Genomic DNA, 16,801 nt, shown 5'->3' on the forward strand with positions numbered 1-16,801 from the left:
TGTTCATGGCTCAGGTTTGCACTGACCACAGAAGCTACCAGGAGCACTGGGTGCCAGTTGCAGCTGGGCACTTCTTGCTGTGACTCTCCCATCAATGGGCTTCACCAACCACTTAGGGAGTAACTGTATGGACACAGACCTTCCCAGAGAGAGGGGAAAGGCAAAACCTGTGTGACAACAGCAGGAAGCTTAGGGACTAACCAAGACAGGCAGTGCAAGGGATTTCTCATTAGTCTCTAACTCCGATACAAATACATATGTTTGTATCTGACAATTCAGAATATGCTCCATTGCTTCAAGAGTAAGAAAGTTGCGTTGCTGCCATTTTGCACATGTGGACCTTATTTGCCCAGGGAATACTCAACAACAGACACATCCTCCCTACTCTCGAATTGCCACCTTTCCAGGGGGCTTTCCAGTGGGAGTTAATGTTTAATATGGACATAGCAATCATACTTTTAAATGTTAGAGTGGGCAGGTCCTGTTGTTGATGCACTTAATCCTAGAACTTGTATAGTAGGGGCTCACTGAACACCCCACTGGAGATACTCAGTGGGAGAAATAGAAGTGGATTTTAGGATTAGAGCTTGATATCTGAAAAGAGTAAAGAAAAACATGTTTCTAATAGAGGCACAGGAATTGGATGCTCCGGTCACTGAAGGACATCAGGAATCCATTTCTCTCACGAAAATGCATTATACACTAAAAATACATCCTAAACCCACATTGCATCAAAGGGTGACGGGAGACAGACAACTGAGAGTTGGGGAAAAATGATGACAACGCGTAACGTCCACAATGCACGCACACAGCTCTCAGAAGGTTTATATATGCTCTATATATATTTCCAAGTACACACAAAGCGCCTGTTTGGCAGGTTGAGAAAATAGGAATACATCTTGGGAAGGTCATGAAGGAAAAACAAACACAAAAGGAAACCAAGAGTTATTTACATTCAATAATTCAGTAGCCTTTAACATCTCTATATACATACTCTCCCGATATATGTACAGACTGCGACGGGATCTGAATGAAGCTCGGTTCCAAATGCAACAGAAAGATACAACCCCCCCCCCTTGGTAATTCACTTGACAAATGTTTACAGGTTGCAGAGCTTTTCTTCATTTACAAAGGCAATACTGCACGCTGAGAACTCCGAGTCCTTACAAGAGGTGTGCTCCCAATGGACTGCACAGAGATGGGGAAAACAAACTGAAAACTCGCTGAGCAGAGAGCGGTTTAATGGGCTGTAATTGCAGTTCCTGTGCCAGACACGGCTCAGGTATGAAATGATTTAACAAGTCAAAGTTTAGCTGCTGTGAAGGGACAACTTCAAAGAGAAGACTCCAGATTTCATCCCTTCAGTTCCCAGGTTAACTTAAATCTGCACCTTCCCCTCCTCCAGCACAGTTCCAAAACTCAATGCAGTACAGGAATTAGCTTTGCCCCTGTTAGGACACATCTACCCTTTGTAAGTCTGAAATCCATCAGGTGGTGATTCATACAAAGCAGATCAATGCCCCACAAGAAGGAAGAAGAGAGACCGTAATTTGCATGATGTGACAGTCAAGTCTCTCCTCTTTCCTCCAAGGATGTTTGTCTACTGAGCAATGCTGCAGGATACTGCAGAGCTGTTCCTTATCCCATCTCCAGTGCTATTTATATCCCTTTTCTCCCCCAAGCTTTATCAGAGCTCACAGGAGGAACAAACGACTACCCAGAAACCACACCCCAACCACCGAGCAGGGATTTTCAAGAGGAAAAAAGTTTCTGTAGCTTGAAGGCTCTTTTCTGTTTGATGTTAACCTTTGTTAGAATGCTCCAGAGCTGTGGGTGCAGCTGTGTTAGTAACTGAATGACAAAGCCAAGGCATGGATGGTGGTGACTGGCAGAGAGCAGGCAAAGGAGAGCAAGTAAGGGAACAGAGCTCTGGAATGGGAATAGTTCTTATGGATCCTCTTTAAGTGCTGTTGGATTTTTCCTTCCAGGGTACACTAGTCCATGGCGTTTTAAGTGGGTGCGAACAAAGAGCTATCAACACCCATACCAGTGTGGCTTGGTTATCCATACAGGATATCCCACTCACTGCTCATCCCAACAACCAAAGTTAGTCCAACAGGCTGGAAGAGCACTGAGGAACTGAAGCGTATTTAAGTAATGACTTACTTTAAACCAACACAGCACTGTTTTGTGAACCTACCACTTCTAGAACCATCTCTCTGAGGATTAAGACCTAAGTGTCACATTACCATCTGAGATGGGGAAAGTTCCTACACCAAATAGTAGTAATTAAAGAGAGAGAGAAAGCAAAGCACACACAGAGCTCGCCGTTACTGGCACTATGGTTCACTCTCTGCTGCAACAGCAATCTGTCAGCATCCCATCACTCTTCCTGCACTGGATGCCAAATACACCCAGTGGGGGTATGAAACCCATGAGTGTCCTCCTCCACACCCTCTCTGTGGTCTGGGTTTTCCAGGGTACAGTCGGCTCCTACTGGCCTTACAGCACTCAGGCAAGCTTCCCCTCCCTCCTGCAAGATTAAAACCCTTCCAAACACCTACTGCCTGCAGTGCAAGCACTGTACAGAGGTGGAGCAGGTGCCACAGCAAGGAGGAACATGCTGATTTATTCTACATCTGTATTTAGTGAGCAGCATGCGCTGGGATTCATCCCCTCCAGCGCTCCAGGCTGGAAGCTGAGGAAAGCAGGCAGACCCTCTGCAACAGCACCCTTCGGTGCCAGCCCAGGCAGCATTAACAGAACCTCAAGTGCAGTAATTCACATAAGGGGCTCACTTCAGCCTGAAGCTGTGGAACTTCTGGCTCCCTTATTCCCTCTTCACGACCCTTGAATCCAGCTCACCCTTACTCAGGTGAAATACCCTACCTCTATGGTGCATGTGCTGCTCTGTCAGGGGAGCCTCCCTTAAAGCATGCATCCAGGTTTAAGCAGAGTTGACTTCCTGCCTCATTAATGAGCTCAGCTGAGACATCAGGGCTGTGAGACAGAAGCCTGGTTCAAGCAGACTGGAACATGCCAAGTCCTGTCAAATTCCAAATTGTACAGACTTGTTAGTTCTTTTTGGAGTACAGCGATTGCCTAAACAAGACTCCACTTCTTGTTAGTACAATAACTTTTATTTGACATCTACAAGATCATTATCTTGTAGGGTTTTTTTTTTTTTGGACAGGTTTATACAATCTCAATTTTTCAATAGTGCAACCTGTGCAAGCAAGAAATGACAAACATTGTCCTTCACTTTCTTATAAACATCTACTATTATAGGCAAAACAAAACTTACCCATATTATAGATAAGTGACTATTCACATTTGTACATTACAATTTCTTTTAAACAGCTCCAGATAAACTCTACAATGTCTTACAACATATTAAACAGTATTCAAGTTACTGGGTAACAGAAACAGCACATACAGCGGAACCCTCAAGTGTTTCCCATTCTCTAATTTACAGCTCAAGTAGGTTTCATCTTACAAGTGACAAATTAAATTACGTTAATGAAGTAAAAAAGAGAAGATTGTGTGCGAGATGGAAGTGAATTTGCACTTCAGTTTCTGTCACCACCTCGGAGTCAGGAAATGCTTCAATTGAAGGAAAAGAGGCATCCAAGCCGCCTTTGCAGTACACAGGAGGAATACCATTAATACATTAAAAAGGAACTAAGTTTAATTTAAGATGTTTTATCACAAAAAAAGAACATGTTGTAGACTCAAATATATAACCCCCAGGAGAGAACCAGAAAAAATGCCACACCTGGGTAGAAACACTATAAAAATGCAATAACCAATGCTGTACAACTAAGATTGTGTTTCTCTCCGAATTCCTGTCTCGTGTGTTCGTCCTGTCCATGCCCGTTTCCAAAGACATGCACTGTCAAACAGAAACTGGGAAGGAACCTGAATGCATGATGTGCAACCTCTAGGTTTCATGCTTTTAGAAACTTATAAATTGAAGAGAAAAAACCCAATATATATTTTTCTATATATATACTCAATACATGCATTCAAGGATATCTCCCACAGCAATGGCATTGATGCACTGCGTTAAACCCTGAGCACTGTATGACAAAAATAAAGCCTGCTTGGGGATTTTCAAGCATTTTCAAACAAATTGTGGTTTTGTAGCTTAAAAGGCCAAAAGTAAAAGCAAACAGGAAGCACTACAGAGAGCATAAGGAAAGACAGATGCACCACCATAAACAACTGCTGGCTTTCAGTTCTACCAACCTTTTAAGATCTCTTTATTCCCAAAGTATTTGAGAGCACACAACTGAACTGAAAAAGTTATATTTCTTTGGAATCTGTCCCTGATTTTTATGCAAGTGATATGCTTTTACAGCCTTTTCCTCAAAACACCAAAGTCAACACCTGTAGTTTGTCCTCTTATGCATTGTTGAAATTGGAGATGCTCTGCGGGTGATGCTGCTGCCAGATCTGCTGCTGTTGTACTGCAAGCTGCTGCGACTGGTCTGACGTCGACAGGAGGTTTACAAGGGGTGATACACAATTTGCAGGAATGATCAGACCTGGAAACAGCAAAAGATCAAGTGTTTTGTGAGCATGCAGACAGTTGGTTCATTAAAACCTCGGGCTGACCATTCCACCACTGCATTTGTGCAACAGTCACCAGTGAGCTCCCAACGTCTGATCAAGCACACCTACAGGTTCTGCTCCTCAGTAATTATCTTCACAAGGCACTCAATCCTTCAGGTCACACAGCATAGAAAGAAGTTGCCATTTTGCCCCTGAAGACAGAGCTTCCTCTTACATCACTTGCTGGCACATAAAATGACGAGTCAGCACTTTTTGCTTTCCTATCTCTCAGGACTTACACCACCGTGAAAGTTTAAACACGAAGTACCTAGTTTCAACACAGAATCATAGAATAGTTAGGGTTGGAAAGGACCTTAAGATCATCCAGTTCCAACCCCCCTGCCATGGGCAGGGACACCTCACACTAAACCATCTCACCCAAGGCTCTGTCCACCCTGGCTTTGAACACCACCAGGGATGGAGCATTCACAACCTCCCTGGGCAACCCATTCCAGTGCCTCACCACCCTAACAGGAAAGAATTTCTTCCTTATATCCAATCTAAACTTCCCCTGTTTAAGTTTGAACCTGTTATCCCTTGTCCTATCACTACAGTTGCTAATGAAGAGTCCCTCTCCAGTATCCCTATAGGCCCCCTTTCAGATACTGGAGGCTGCTATGAGGTCTCCTTCTCTTCTCCAGGCTGACCAGCCCCAGCTTTCTCAGCCTGTCTTCATATGGGAGGTGCTCCAGGCCCTGATCATCCTCATGGCCTCCTCTGGACTTAGAGCTGTTGGAGCAGGAGCTGCCATGATGCTGCACATCCGCTTAAGTCTACATTTAAACAAATAGGGATATTTCAGCCTTCAAGGTACCCACTGTGAGGGCTTCACTAAGAGGTTAGCAATGAAACCAAGATAGAGTCATCCTGAAGTCACCCTAAAGTATTCATTAAATGCAACTTTCAGTAGCTCAAAACACAAGAAGAAAACCCCAACATTTTTAAGGGCTTACTGTTCTTTGCCAGGAGTGCTGGGGGGAAAAGTAGAGTCCTCATGGTTTCAAAGGTAGCTTGGCTGGAACAGACTAAGTATGACATTTTTGTTCCTAGTAAATCAGAAGAACTGGGAGAATAAGTGTTCCAAGGGGGAGGAAAAGCACCCTAACAACTTCCTGCTTCTTCAACCTGTCTGAATACTACAAATAGATATATATCAACAGCTGTGCTTCTGCCCCTCCCCAACATAGACACTTGAGGTGCCTTTTCTCTCATAAGCATAGAATCATAGAATAGTTAGGGTTGGAAAGGACCTTAACATCATCCAGTTCCAACCCCCCCGCCATCTTTATAAGGGTCTCCTACTTGATTCTCAACATGGAGCAATTTGTAAGTTCCAACTACTTTCTACTGCAAGGTGGAAATAAAGAGCAGACGAGCCACTTACCTACAATCCTCTGCCCATCTTCTGTTCTTAGACGCACGATTTGCATTTTCACATTGGTACCACTCACAGAGGCTAGAACGCCTTCTACTTTTGTCCAGACGCTCAATACTGAACCACACAGGACGTAGTAAGTCCGACAGCGGAGTCCCACTTCACAAACTAACCCCAAGCCTGCCTTCTTACAATTGCCTCTCCTATGGTAGAGAGGAAAATAAGCTTTCAAAAGAATTCTGCAAAGAGAAACCATCCAATTCCCTTCAGATTGAGACTTCAAGTTATTTAACGTGTATTCAGAGTTGAGCAAAGGCTGCAAGTTCACAGTGAGGGAAGGGTACTTTATCTGCAGCATGCCTCTAACGGTAAAGCTCTGAGAATTTGAGACCACGTCTTCAAAGTGTACAGGCAAGTGCTATGAAACTAAGGTCTGATCAGTACGTTTCAGAAACTCCAATATCAACCTGAAGCTTCCACCCCTTACATGCTGTTCCTCAGGAATTAAGACATCAGCTGCTGAGTTCAGACACATGAGAGGCAGCACAAGAGCTGCTGTTTCTGACACACAGCTCATCTCCATGGGAAGTATAAATATTTCCTCCCCAGATAACATCTGAACTATCCTACCACAATAATACAGCACAAGCTAGTTTCATTATACTTCTACTGGAATGCTAATGTATAAATCACACTCATCTATTACATATATTAGTACCCTAAGGGCAAGTGCAAAGCTTCATGTTCCACTCAAAGGTGGAGTCACTTGACTGGTCATAGGACAAGAAACACAAGATTTCACATGAGTAACAGAAGGACAGAAGTAGTTTAAGTGAACAGTTTAAGTACCTGTGTGCATACAAATACTAACCAATAAGCATGAGTGCAGGTATCTGCAGAAGAGTTGTACTGCTCCAACCAGTGTGGCAGAGCATCTTCAGAAGGGACCTGGAAAAGTCATTCAAAGGGGGAAATCACAACAAAGTAAAACACATCAAGACTCAGACAAAACAAAAACACACAGAATTGTGTAAGTGTTAAGGTATCTTTGCCACCTCTAATAACGCACTAGAGTATTTAAAACACCAGCTGAAGATTCAGATTCATTGCTTAGAACACTGTACATAGCTGCTTATTTAAGAGCATGTTTGTACACCTTACATAGAAGTAAGACTTCTCCCCTTGCTAGACCCTAACGCCCCCCTCCTTTTCCATTACTACACCACACATTGTTTATATTCAGAATGCTTCAGATATAGGAACGCAGAAACCACATAAATCTGCTTAAAAAGACCCATTTACAAGCTCCACTCTGGAAAAATAAGCCCAGTTCTTGATTTGCCAAAATACATAAAAACCAGAAAAAGAAAGTCCTTATATTTCTTTTCAACCTTTAAGTTTAAAACCAACATAACTTCAACAGTTACCTTCTTATATTTCTTTTTCAGGTCTGCACATGTTTCTAGTTTGAGTTGTTTCCCAGTATTTGGTCTGTATACTAAAAAAAGCTTCTTTTTAGGATTCACTTCTTTTACTAGGATAGCAGTTTTCTTGTTATTTCTTATCTGGAAAGAAAAAAAACAACAACTTTAACATGCTGACAGTATCTGCCTTAAGTGATTCTATGTTGTGCTCTTCAGAGTAATAGCATGTGTGTGCGTGATCGGTAAGACAACCAGTAATAATGACACCTTTAGAAGACAATACCACTAAATCTACATTAGCCTCACAACTCTTCCTTGCACTGGAAGCATCTGGTTTCTTCATGCGGGTAAGTAAGAGCTATTAATTTGGGCTCACAATCCCATCAGAAAACACCTTGAGCAGCTAAAAAGGAATGCTTTATAATGAGTGCTGGAAACAAACTTAACATGAATTCTAATGTAACACTGAAAGCATTCTGCAGAGCTGAGCAATAGTTAATTTGAAGAGAAGACACAGTGCATTGGGTTAGCCCCCAGAAACCTTCTCTAAACATAATCAAAGAGAAACAGAAGAATCTTACCTGTAGTGATAAATAAAATCCGTCATCTGGACCTGTCTGTTCTGCCCAGATCTTAGTTGCTTCATCCCAAGACATTCCTCTCTCCACACTGATCTATAGAAGCAAGCCACGCAGGGGGATTTGAATAGGAACAGACTGTAACAGTCACAGACACAGGAACTAAAGAACCACAGAACCAAATATTGCCCAGTGAAAGGCCAGGAACCTCCCCTCTCTTAGCCAACTGCCACCTTTTAAAAACCCTATTGGCAAGCAAATGTTATTAGTTCCTACAAAGACGACAGGGATTTAACTTACTGTGTACAGTTCTACATGTCCAGAGGTAGAATATCCGGGAGTTAAAAACTTCTTAACATCTGCCTTTCTCACCTTCTCATCTCCAGAGCCCAAATCTTAAAAGGAAAGGACAGAGTTACTCCGTTTCTCTGCTCTTACTCAAGCACAGAAGGGTGCTGATGAACTGATTTACTCACCCAAGATGCCCATATCGTATCTTCCATTCTTTTTAGCATTTTGGATAACTGCACTTAACGTGTCAGAAAAGTACTGGAATAAAGCATTCTGCTGATGGACTTCCATGCCAAGAATTCGGTTCAGAAACTTCCCTATGTTGTTATAATCTTAAAAAAGAATAAGAAATACACATATTAGGTGAACAGAGATGAAGTTTGCTGACAACAAGCTCTCCATCAGTATTCAAAGTCTTAGAAAGAGGAATTAAATCTGTCTGTTTAAAAAGGAGGAAAATGTTCTGAAGTTTTCCCAAAAAGTCGCTTTTTAGATAGTTACAACTTCAATTCTATTGCTGGGAACCCACTGTCATGATACACGATATTCCTAGCAGCAATCCAGAGATCCATTAAACATACAAATACCTTTATCAAGTGTTAGTATTCCAGATCTGTCTTCTACGTTTATCAAGCCTACGCCAATCAATCCCTGACGGACATCTAGGAAAAGAAAGATGTTAAATCACACCTGCTTTGCCATCTAAGAGTACAGAAGTGAAGGGACAGCTTGGTTAGCAATCTTGTTTCAGGATCTAAGTCTAAAACTTCTGACACCCCTCAAAACCATTCCATGCAATTTCTACCCAATACACCAATAAGCAAGACAGAGCTTTACTTCTGCCCTTCTGAGAAGCACAGGCAGGGAAAAGTACTAATGGCCCTGTATATGAGGCCACAGAACAAGATAACTGCAACAGATAATGGGAAAGTGAAGAAAGTGAAGTTAAAATGCCTTCAGTACTCCAGTCAGATACAGAATATGCCTCACACTGAGAGCTCCTATATGTTGTTTCATACATGACTTCAATATTCAAACAACACATGTAGGATTAACATCCAGTGAGTGCCTACCTGGGCCAGCTGATCTCTAGAATGATTTGCGTTTCTGCATACTGGAGATCAAAAGGGAGCAATTACACCCAGTTAATTATAGTTACCTTTGAAGAAGTCTCCAGGAAAATCAGGAGGAGGCGAGACCATTGGCGAGTCCAAGTTCACAATGGATTTCATAACAATCTCTAAAGCATTTCTGCCATACTGCATAAGAAAAAGAGAGTTGCTCTAACAATCTGACCCAGGGTTTGTGCCTCAGCCCCAAGCACACACGGTTTAACAAGTATTTGTAATTCACAATGTTGCTTTCACTGCAGCAGCAAAGGAACTGGTTATTATAGCTCCCCAGTTTTAAACTCCACTCTATAAACAGCCCAATCTTAATTTGTAATTAGAATTGCTAAATTAATCTTTGAGTTGTGACTGAAAGAACACAGACCATTTACTTAAGACTTGGATTGTTAATACAGAAATGTACACACATTTGTGTTCCATTCCTCTGCAAACAGAACTAAGAATGCTTACTGCTATGCCAGAAAGAGGCCTCCTATCAAGAAAGTAATACAGTTAAAGTAAAACACTTCACAGGAGATGAAAGGAATCCCTCCTCAACACGTCATTTGTGATGTGTGGAATAACACAGCATGAACTTTCAGACTGAGGAAGAACCATCACCTTGTTGTCAAAATTGAATCTGCTGAGGTCTCGAGTTTCTGTAGCCCGTCTGTCCCCATGGGTGAGGGCTCCCTGTAAAGACACATCTTTGTTATTAAATCAAGTGTTAAGAAAAGGAAACCCAAGTTCTGTTTTCTCTAATGAAGGATCAGGTTTCTTGAAACAACCGTACCAAACTCTCCAGTCTTTTTGCAACGATAGATGCAAATCTCTGCTCTCCTGCCAACTCAGAAATGAGGAACACGTACTCTGGAGCAGTCACTTGGTTGGATCGGTGAGTTCGCCCTGGATAATTAAGTAGAAGCACACACATGACAGAAATTCCACTTCACTGCATATTTCCAATAAACTATGAATTGTGAGGAGCAAAGAAAAAAGCCAGAATTTAATCCCACTGAAAATCAGTTTCTGCTGTAATACAGCCAACAGCAGGTTGTACAGAAACGCTCTACAGTTAAAGACACCTGATACCTACCAAAACCCTGAGCTGCAGTGCAAGTCTGTTTGCTAAGTTTGTTTCAAAGCTTTCAAGACTATCAGCTACAACTGTAAAGCTGATGCTGTTCATGGGTAAAGGAGACTGGAAGGGTCCTTAAGTCAATCTTATTTTCTGTGATTTAGCAGTGAATTCAGCTACTGAGTTTGCCAGGGAAAGGAGACAAAAATGGTCATTTACCAAACTGCTGTATTGCCCTATCCGCGCTCCACGGCAATTCCAGAGTCATGTGAACCCTCCGCCTCTGATTCTTAGCTCTGCGGTCTGCTTGCAGCGATATACCAGAGCTGGCAGCCTCCGAGATGATGGCAATGTTCTTTATCAAGAAAGGAGTTGTTAGTTAGCAATAAATGCAAAAATCAAGCTTCAGTTTTCAATGTCTAAAACATGTAACAGTACAATCACTACTAACTCGGGTCTGGAATGGTTTCACTGTTATCTGGACTTCCTATTGCAAGAAGGGGGAGGAGAGAAGCCTGGTTCCCTTTATCAGAGTTCAAAATGCTAACAAATTTGAGTGAAAGGAGTGGTTTTCACTTTACTTTTCAGCAACACCTTTCGGTGCAAATGAAGAAAGGCCGCATGCTGCAGTCCTGCCATTCCAAAGGGCAAGTCCCTCTGATGTTGCTTGCACTTCAGAAAGAAAGGGGGAGGGACACGGGGAGCTTTGCTCTGAAAGCAAGCAACACGCCACACAAAATGTTACTGCTGACACTATAAAGAAAGAGGATACAGCCATTCTAATACCTGAACACACCTGCCTTGAAAGAATGTACAGGTTTGGGCTGTGTACAAGTCACAGGAACACAAGCATTCACTCTGAAGTGTAAAACCAGCCCGTATCATGCAACAGCTACATTTACTTGATTTGCCCTCTTGTGGTAGCATATCCCAAATGAACCACAGGAAAGGTCTGTGGTTCCTCCTCCCCCTTCAATTCTACCATTATTCCAGTCAGTATTTTCTTTCGGAGTGCAATACAAAGGACAACAGCTGTCCCTCTTCCCAGCATTACTTCTCAATCCTTGATAAATTAAGCAGCCTCCATGTCTGTCCCCAGCCCCTCACCGAAAGCTTTCTCATATCAAGTCAATCAGTGGTTTTCCCCACGTCTCAATTTCACTATTCCCTCCTGGAAGCAGAGGTACACAGTACTCCAGCTAAAGGAATCACAACAATGTGGAGGGTTTATCTGCTTCTTAAACAGGCTGTTTAACAAGACCAGCTTAAAGCTTTCAGTTTGGTACATGTGTACACACCTCAAGCACAGGCTTCTGTGGCCACCCAAACTACAGCCTGGCCTTTAAAGCATGCTGCAGCCATGTATTAGCACTACTCAACGTACTGATTGAAAAACAAAATACACAACAGTGAACAGAAAATGCTGTCTAGTACTTAAGGGTACCAAAAGAAAAATCACTGTGGGATAATGGTGGAACCAACACTTGAACAACTTAAATCAGTGTCACAACAGCACCTGGCAAGGTTTTTTAAGTGCTATGTAAGGATTACCTTATCTCCATCCATGAACCTCTGCTTCTCTGTGATGTTCAGAATCTCAACAGGCACATCAAGTTCAGATCTCGACTCATAAGATATGCTGCCATCATCATTGCTCACGACTCTCCCTTTGCGGCCCGTCATCTTTACAAATAAAAGGGAACACAAGCTTGTTATGGCAACACCAAAAATTATTACATGACCAAGAACTTCAAAAATGATGCTACTGATTGCCTTAAAATAGATTAATTTACTCCAAGTGCAAAACTTCATTAGAGAACCCTGATCATTTTTGGTTGATGGCATTACCTGCTTTATGGAACATTTATTTAAAGGTAACTCAGGGAATCAAAAGCTTAAGGCATATCTATGTTGAAATTATATAGCAGTATACACTGCTGTCTGTAAGGGATTCACCAAGAGTACTAAAACTAAACCGACAGCTGAGACTGTCATTGCTTTTAACAGAGTCTTTTAAATCACAATGATATTTCTACATGATAGGCAGCTTACTAAAGACGTGTTTCTAAAGTTATTGAGAAAAATAGTAATTTAAGGCTTTTCACTAACACAGTTTTAATCTACAGGTTCTTAATCTTCATTGCCTAGGAAGATGAACTAAAGCTGCCTTCTATGTTATATACACCAGCTTCAAATTGACTACAACTAGAGATACACACTACTCTAAAGCAAAGCAGCAGCTAGTATGATTTACCCAAGTAGAAACTATCACTCTCAGAAATAACCTGTTAACCTATTTAGAGCTCTTCGCTGTATTCTAATATAATCTTCAAGTTTCTCTTTAATTCAGAGGCATTCAAAGCAACCTATACTTAGCCCTGTGAGATTACTAAAACTGATAAACAAGTTCTCTTTAATAGATATGTAGGACACACAAAACCTTGAAGGAGGATTTAGTGCAGCCAGGTAACGTATGCCTGGCTGTAGAAAGCAAAACATCAAGTTTTTCTTCATGTGAACACTAGCCTACCTCTGCAACATTTTCAGGACCACCCAGTTCATCTATAAGCTCATCCAGTGTATTTGGTGGAAGATCTTCAGCCAGCTTTTCCAGTTTATCAAGCAGTTCTTTTTTCATTTGCTGAGCCCTTTCGACAGCATCCTGACTTGTTACAAAGCTGCTGTTTGTGTTACTGTTGGCTGGAATAAAGAGAGACTCTTTAACAGTTAGAAATGTCACTACCTAACTGCTAAGAGAATCAGTGTCAGAGAAACTTATTCTTACCTGACGTGTTGGTACTAGAGGTGGTGGTACCAACGGTGGAAGTGAAACAGCTAGGTCGTTTTGATCCGAGACCAGAAGCTAGTAAGGCACTTTGAATAGAATCTGGGTCTATGCTTTTCTTCTTTTTCTTGTCTTTATTCTTCTTATGCTCTTTTCTAATTAACCAGGGATCTAGAGTTAAATAAAGTTATTTTTAAGTTGAGCCTTTACAGGAAAAAAAAATAACCAACCATCCTTTCCTTTGAAAAAGCCCATTCTCATTACAGAAGTCAGAACTCCAGTGTGTAAAATCTACTTTCAGAAGATGCAAATCAACATTCTAGTACTAATTCCAATCTCATTAGAATTAAACTACATGCTTATCAAGCACTTTGTTTCAGCTCATTGGAACGGTTAGGCAAGATTTTATGCTTACTATCTGCAAATACAGCTACTTGCTTGATGAGACACAAAACTGTCTTACCATCTTCATCATCTTCACTGGATTCATCTCTGAACGGGTTGAAGTCATCATCATCTCCAGAACTCAAAAACCTGGAGCTCTCATTGTCACTTTCTTCATTGTCTGAAGCATCAGACTCGCTTTCACTCTCATCAGAGCTGCTACCTGCAAGGCCACCTGTTTTGCGAGCTTTTTTTGCTTCTCTGCTTATTTCTTCACCTAATTCCATTGTCACCCCAGAAGAAAAGTTCAGTTAGTTTAGGCCTTGTAGCTTACTTCTGAGACTTGTTTTACCAATACTGCAAACACACTAGAAGAATATTCACCTTCTGAAAACAGAAATGTTCAAAAGAATCTAAGATTTAAGACCTCTGTTTTTATTACCACCTACTTTTCAGTAAGAACATAATCAGTTTGGGAAGGGAGGTGGTTTAGGCACCCCTTTAGGAAGCCTCAAAGGAAGCGATCATTTGTGTAACTGCATCAGAACATGGTCTGACACATGCAAGTCATCTAGGGATAAAGTCCCATACTAGATCAACCCAATTCAGAGAAAAGAAGTAACCAGATTTTACAGATTATAATGCTTCAAGAGAGGTTTAAAACAATCTATTAATGGAAGTTTCTTGTAGCACACTTTTTTCATGAATGATTATACCCATATTTGCACTCTTATTTTTCCCAGAGTTCACTCTTAGGCAGCTCTAAAATTGCCATTTTCTGGCATTAGTGTAGGAACTTCAGCATTACCTTTCCGTTTCTTTATTTTGTTCTCCTTACAAGGGCTGTCTCTGGGTGAATTGTTATTACTTTGAGCAGTCAAGTCAATTCCCAACAAGCTGAACAGCTTCTTCCTGTCAGGAGCTGGAAAGTGCTTTTCAATAAGAGACTGGAATACTCCTCTGCATAAGAAAAAAAAGGATCCTTCAGTCAAATTTGCATTTACTTAAAGTAGAAACCTGTAAAATGTCACAGCTTGCTTAGCTTCTCTGAAGAATTATTCCTTGTGAATGCTATTACACAAGGAGGCTGTACGATTATCACCCATATTGCTGTATCTGTCACCTTAAAAGTAGGAGACATTTATTCTACAGCACTGTTACTTATAGTTTGCTGAATAAGATTTTGGTATCAACTGGTGTTGCTACTGCCATGTTTTTATTGCTTCAAGTTTAAATGACAGATTAACTTAATAAATTAAGATCTTCAGCAAGGTGGTCTCAGGATTGGATCTGGCTCATCTGATAGAAGAGGGAAGACATGATTGTAACTCATTTTGCACTGTACACTTGGCAAACCTTCCCCCCCCTCCCAGTTTGAGAACAGGACCAGCTGTTCACACCTGAGAACACCATTTCAGAATGCCAGCAGAACCAGGAACTAGCCAATGGTTCCACTTGAGCAATACTGTCAGATTTATGTACAGGCAGCTTAAGCACTTTGGTACTAAAGGTACCCCCAAGTTTCTGTGCACTGGTGCATGTTTTATACATGAAAGGACAAACACTAAACTGGATTAAGGTTAGTTTTGTAAAGAACAGTTCTAAGACTTCAAGGCTTACTTTGCTGTAGAAACAAAGTCATTCAGTTCACCACCACCTTCCTCCAAAGCTTCTAATGTTCTTGCTTCTCCTGTTGACTGCAGGCCAATAACAACACACTGAAGGACAAGTGAACACAAAACATTGTTAATAAAATCACTGACTTGTAAGTTTATTTTTGCCTGAATTTCTGCTCACTGAATAGCTTCAATACCATAGAGTACAAAACCATGCTACTATGTCTACTACTGTGTCTGAAGATACTCTATTATAAACAACAAAAATCCAATTGCTTTACATTTAACAAAGGTATATAAATATACCTTGATCAACTTACCTTCCCATTCTTGATTTCTTCCCGAGCCAGCTGCACCACCCTCTTCACTTTAGATGCTATGCAAAGGTACTTGAAGAACCTCTGGTGAGCTGACCAAAACTGACCCCACATGGACTTCTTCATTCGTTGTTCTGCATCAATAAGATCGGCCGCTTGCTGAAACCTCTCTCTAGCACTGACCCACTGAGGAAGAAAACGTTAATGGCTTTGCATGTCACACTTCAAGGCTGCACAGGTCCATTGTTTAACAGCCAAATAAAGACAGGAGTTTAAAGTTACAGTGCTATGGGACTGAAAGACAAGGAAACTCAGAATACATCAAAAAAGCTCACAAAAAACATAGCTAAGCTTAGTAAATTCAGAAGATAATTACTCTCATAATGAAAAGCAGATACATTTACATTGCTAACACTGCAAACATACACAGTATTTTCTAATTATCCAGTTTCTCCATGAATACATTCCAGTTAAGGAAACAAGCAACACTGCCCATAATTAAGCACAAAGCAAGAGCCCAAGAAGAGAAAAACCCCACTGCCTTCATTTCTACAACACTGTGTTATAGCAATTGTTTCCAGATTAGGTAAAGTAAGCCTTCGACACAAGCTTAGCAATTCTTCTAAACAACATCCATAAGAAAGTGCTGTTTTAAAGCTGTTATATACCTGTCAAAGATAAAGTTTTATTCTGGTAGCCATACAACATGAATTAAGTCATGGTAAAGGTAAAGACCCTGCTTATTTTAACCTTTGTCCAAGGAATAATTATTTTTATTCTACGAGTCTATGAATGTGCACTCCAGAGAAAGACATTCTGCTTAGCATATGGGCAAAACGATTAAGAACAACATGAAAACATAACCTGCAGGTGAACAAACATTAAAAGGGAATCAAAGCTTCAACGCTTTCGATTTGATCTGCCACGTGATTAAAACTATCACCCTGCGCTGTTTAACTACAAGCACCACTCCACCATACTACTGCAATGCAGAAGAGCATGCAGCCTGTCTAACCTTTTGCAGCTTGTTCTCAGCTCAGTTGCCTAAAGGGGGAGGACTGGAGTACAAAAATGCAACTAACAGGTGAGCAGCCTTATCTTAGGCTGAAGTACTACTTAGAAGGCAGTGGGTTTGGTAGATACTGGAAGATGCAGCTTTCATAACTCAGAACAAGAATTAACAGCTTTTGCCAAGTCCTGAATGGAGAAACCTTTACAGTGAGACAAGAA

At 41.2% G+C, this 16,801-nt stretch overlaps 1 protein-coding gene across 3 annotated transcripts in view; it reads right to left on the bottom strand.

Annotated features, from left to right (window-relative positions):
* Positions 1-3,118: 3,118 nt before the first annotated feature.
* Positions 3,119-16,801, bottom strand: part of SBNO1 (strawberry notch homolog 1) — a 31,933-nt gene continuing 18,250 nt past the window's right edge. For all 3 annotated transcript variants that reach the window (XM_061344640.1, XM_061344641.1, XM_061344642.1), the window contains 19 exons: positions 15,575-15,757; positions 15,259-15,356; positions 14,447-14,598; positions 13,718-13,915; positions 13,255-13,425; positions 13,000-13,169; positions 12,021-12,152; positions 10,689-10,824; positions 10,185-10,297; positions 10,013-10,084; positions 9,442-9,541; positions 8,870-8,944; positions 8,468-8,614; positions 8,292-8,386; positions 7,995-8,087; positions 7,417-7,554; positions 6,861-6,937; positions 5,999-6,192; positions 3,119-4,547 (listed from right to left, as the gene is read on the bottom strand). In XM_061344640.1, the coding sequence (XP_061200624.1) occupies positions 4,405-4,547; positions 5,999-6,192; positions 6,861-6,937; positions 7,417-7,554; positions 7,995-8,087; positions 8,292-8,386; positions 8,468-8,614; positions 8,870-8,944; positions 9,442-9,541; positions 10,013-10,084; positions 10,185-10,297; positions 10,689-10,824; positions 12,021-12,152; positions 13,000-13,169; positions 13,255-13,425; positions 13,718-13,915; positions 14,447-14,598; positions 15,259-15,356; positions 15,575-15,757 (2,487 nt within the window). In that variant the 3' untranslated portion in view covers positions 3,119-4,404. The remainder of the gene's footprint in view (positions 4,548-5,998; positions 6,193-6,860; positions 6,938-7,416; positions 7,555-7,994; positions 8,088-8,291; positions 8,387-8,467; positions 8,615-8,869; positions 8,945-9,441; positions 9,542-10,012; positions 10,085-10,184; positions 10,298-10,688; positions 10,825-12,020; positions 12,153-12,999; positions 13,170-13,254; positions 13,426-13,717; positions 13,916-14,446; positions 14,599-15,258; positions 15,357-15,574; positions 15,758-16,801) is intronic.

This window comes from Neopsephotus bourkii, unplaced genomic scaffold (assembly GCF_033783945.1).
Source record: "Neopsephotus bourkii isolate Nb327-2 ecotype Australia unplaced genomic scaffold, CSIRO-AGI_Nbou_v1 NB_230, whole genome shotgun sequence".
NCBI lineage: Eukaryota > Metazoa > Chordata > Aves > Psittaciformes > Psittacidae > Neopsephotus > Neopsephotus bourkii.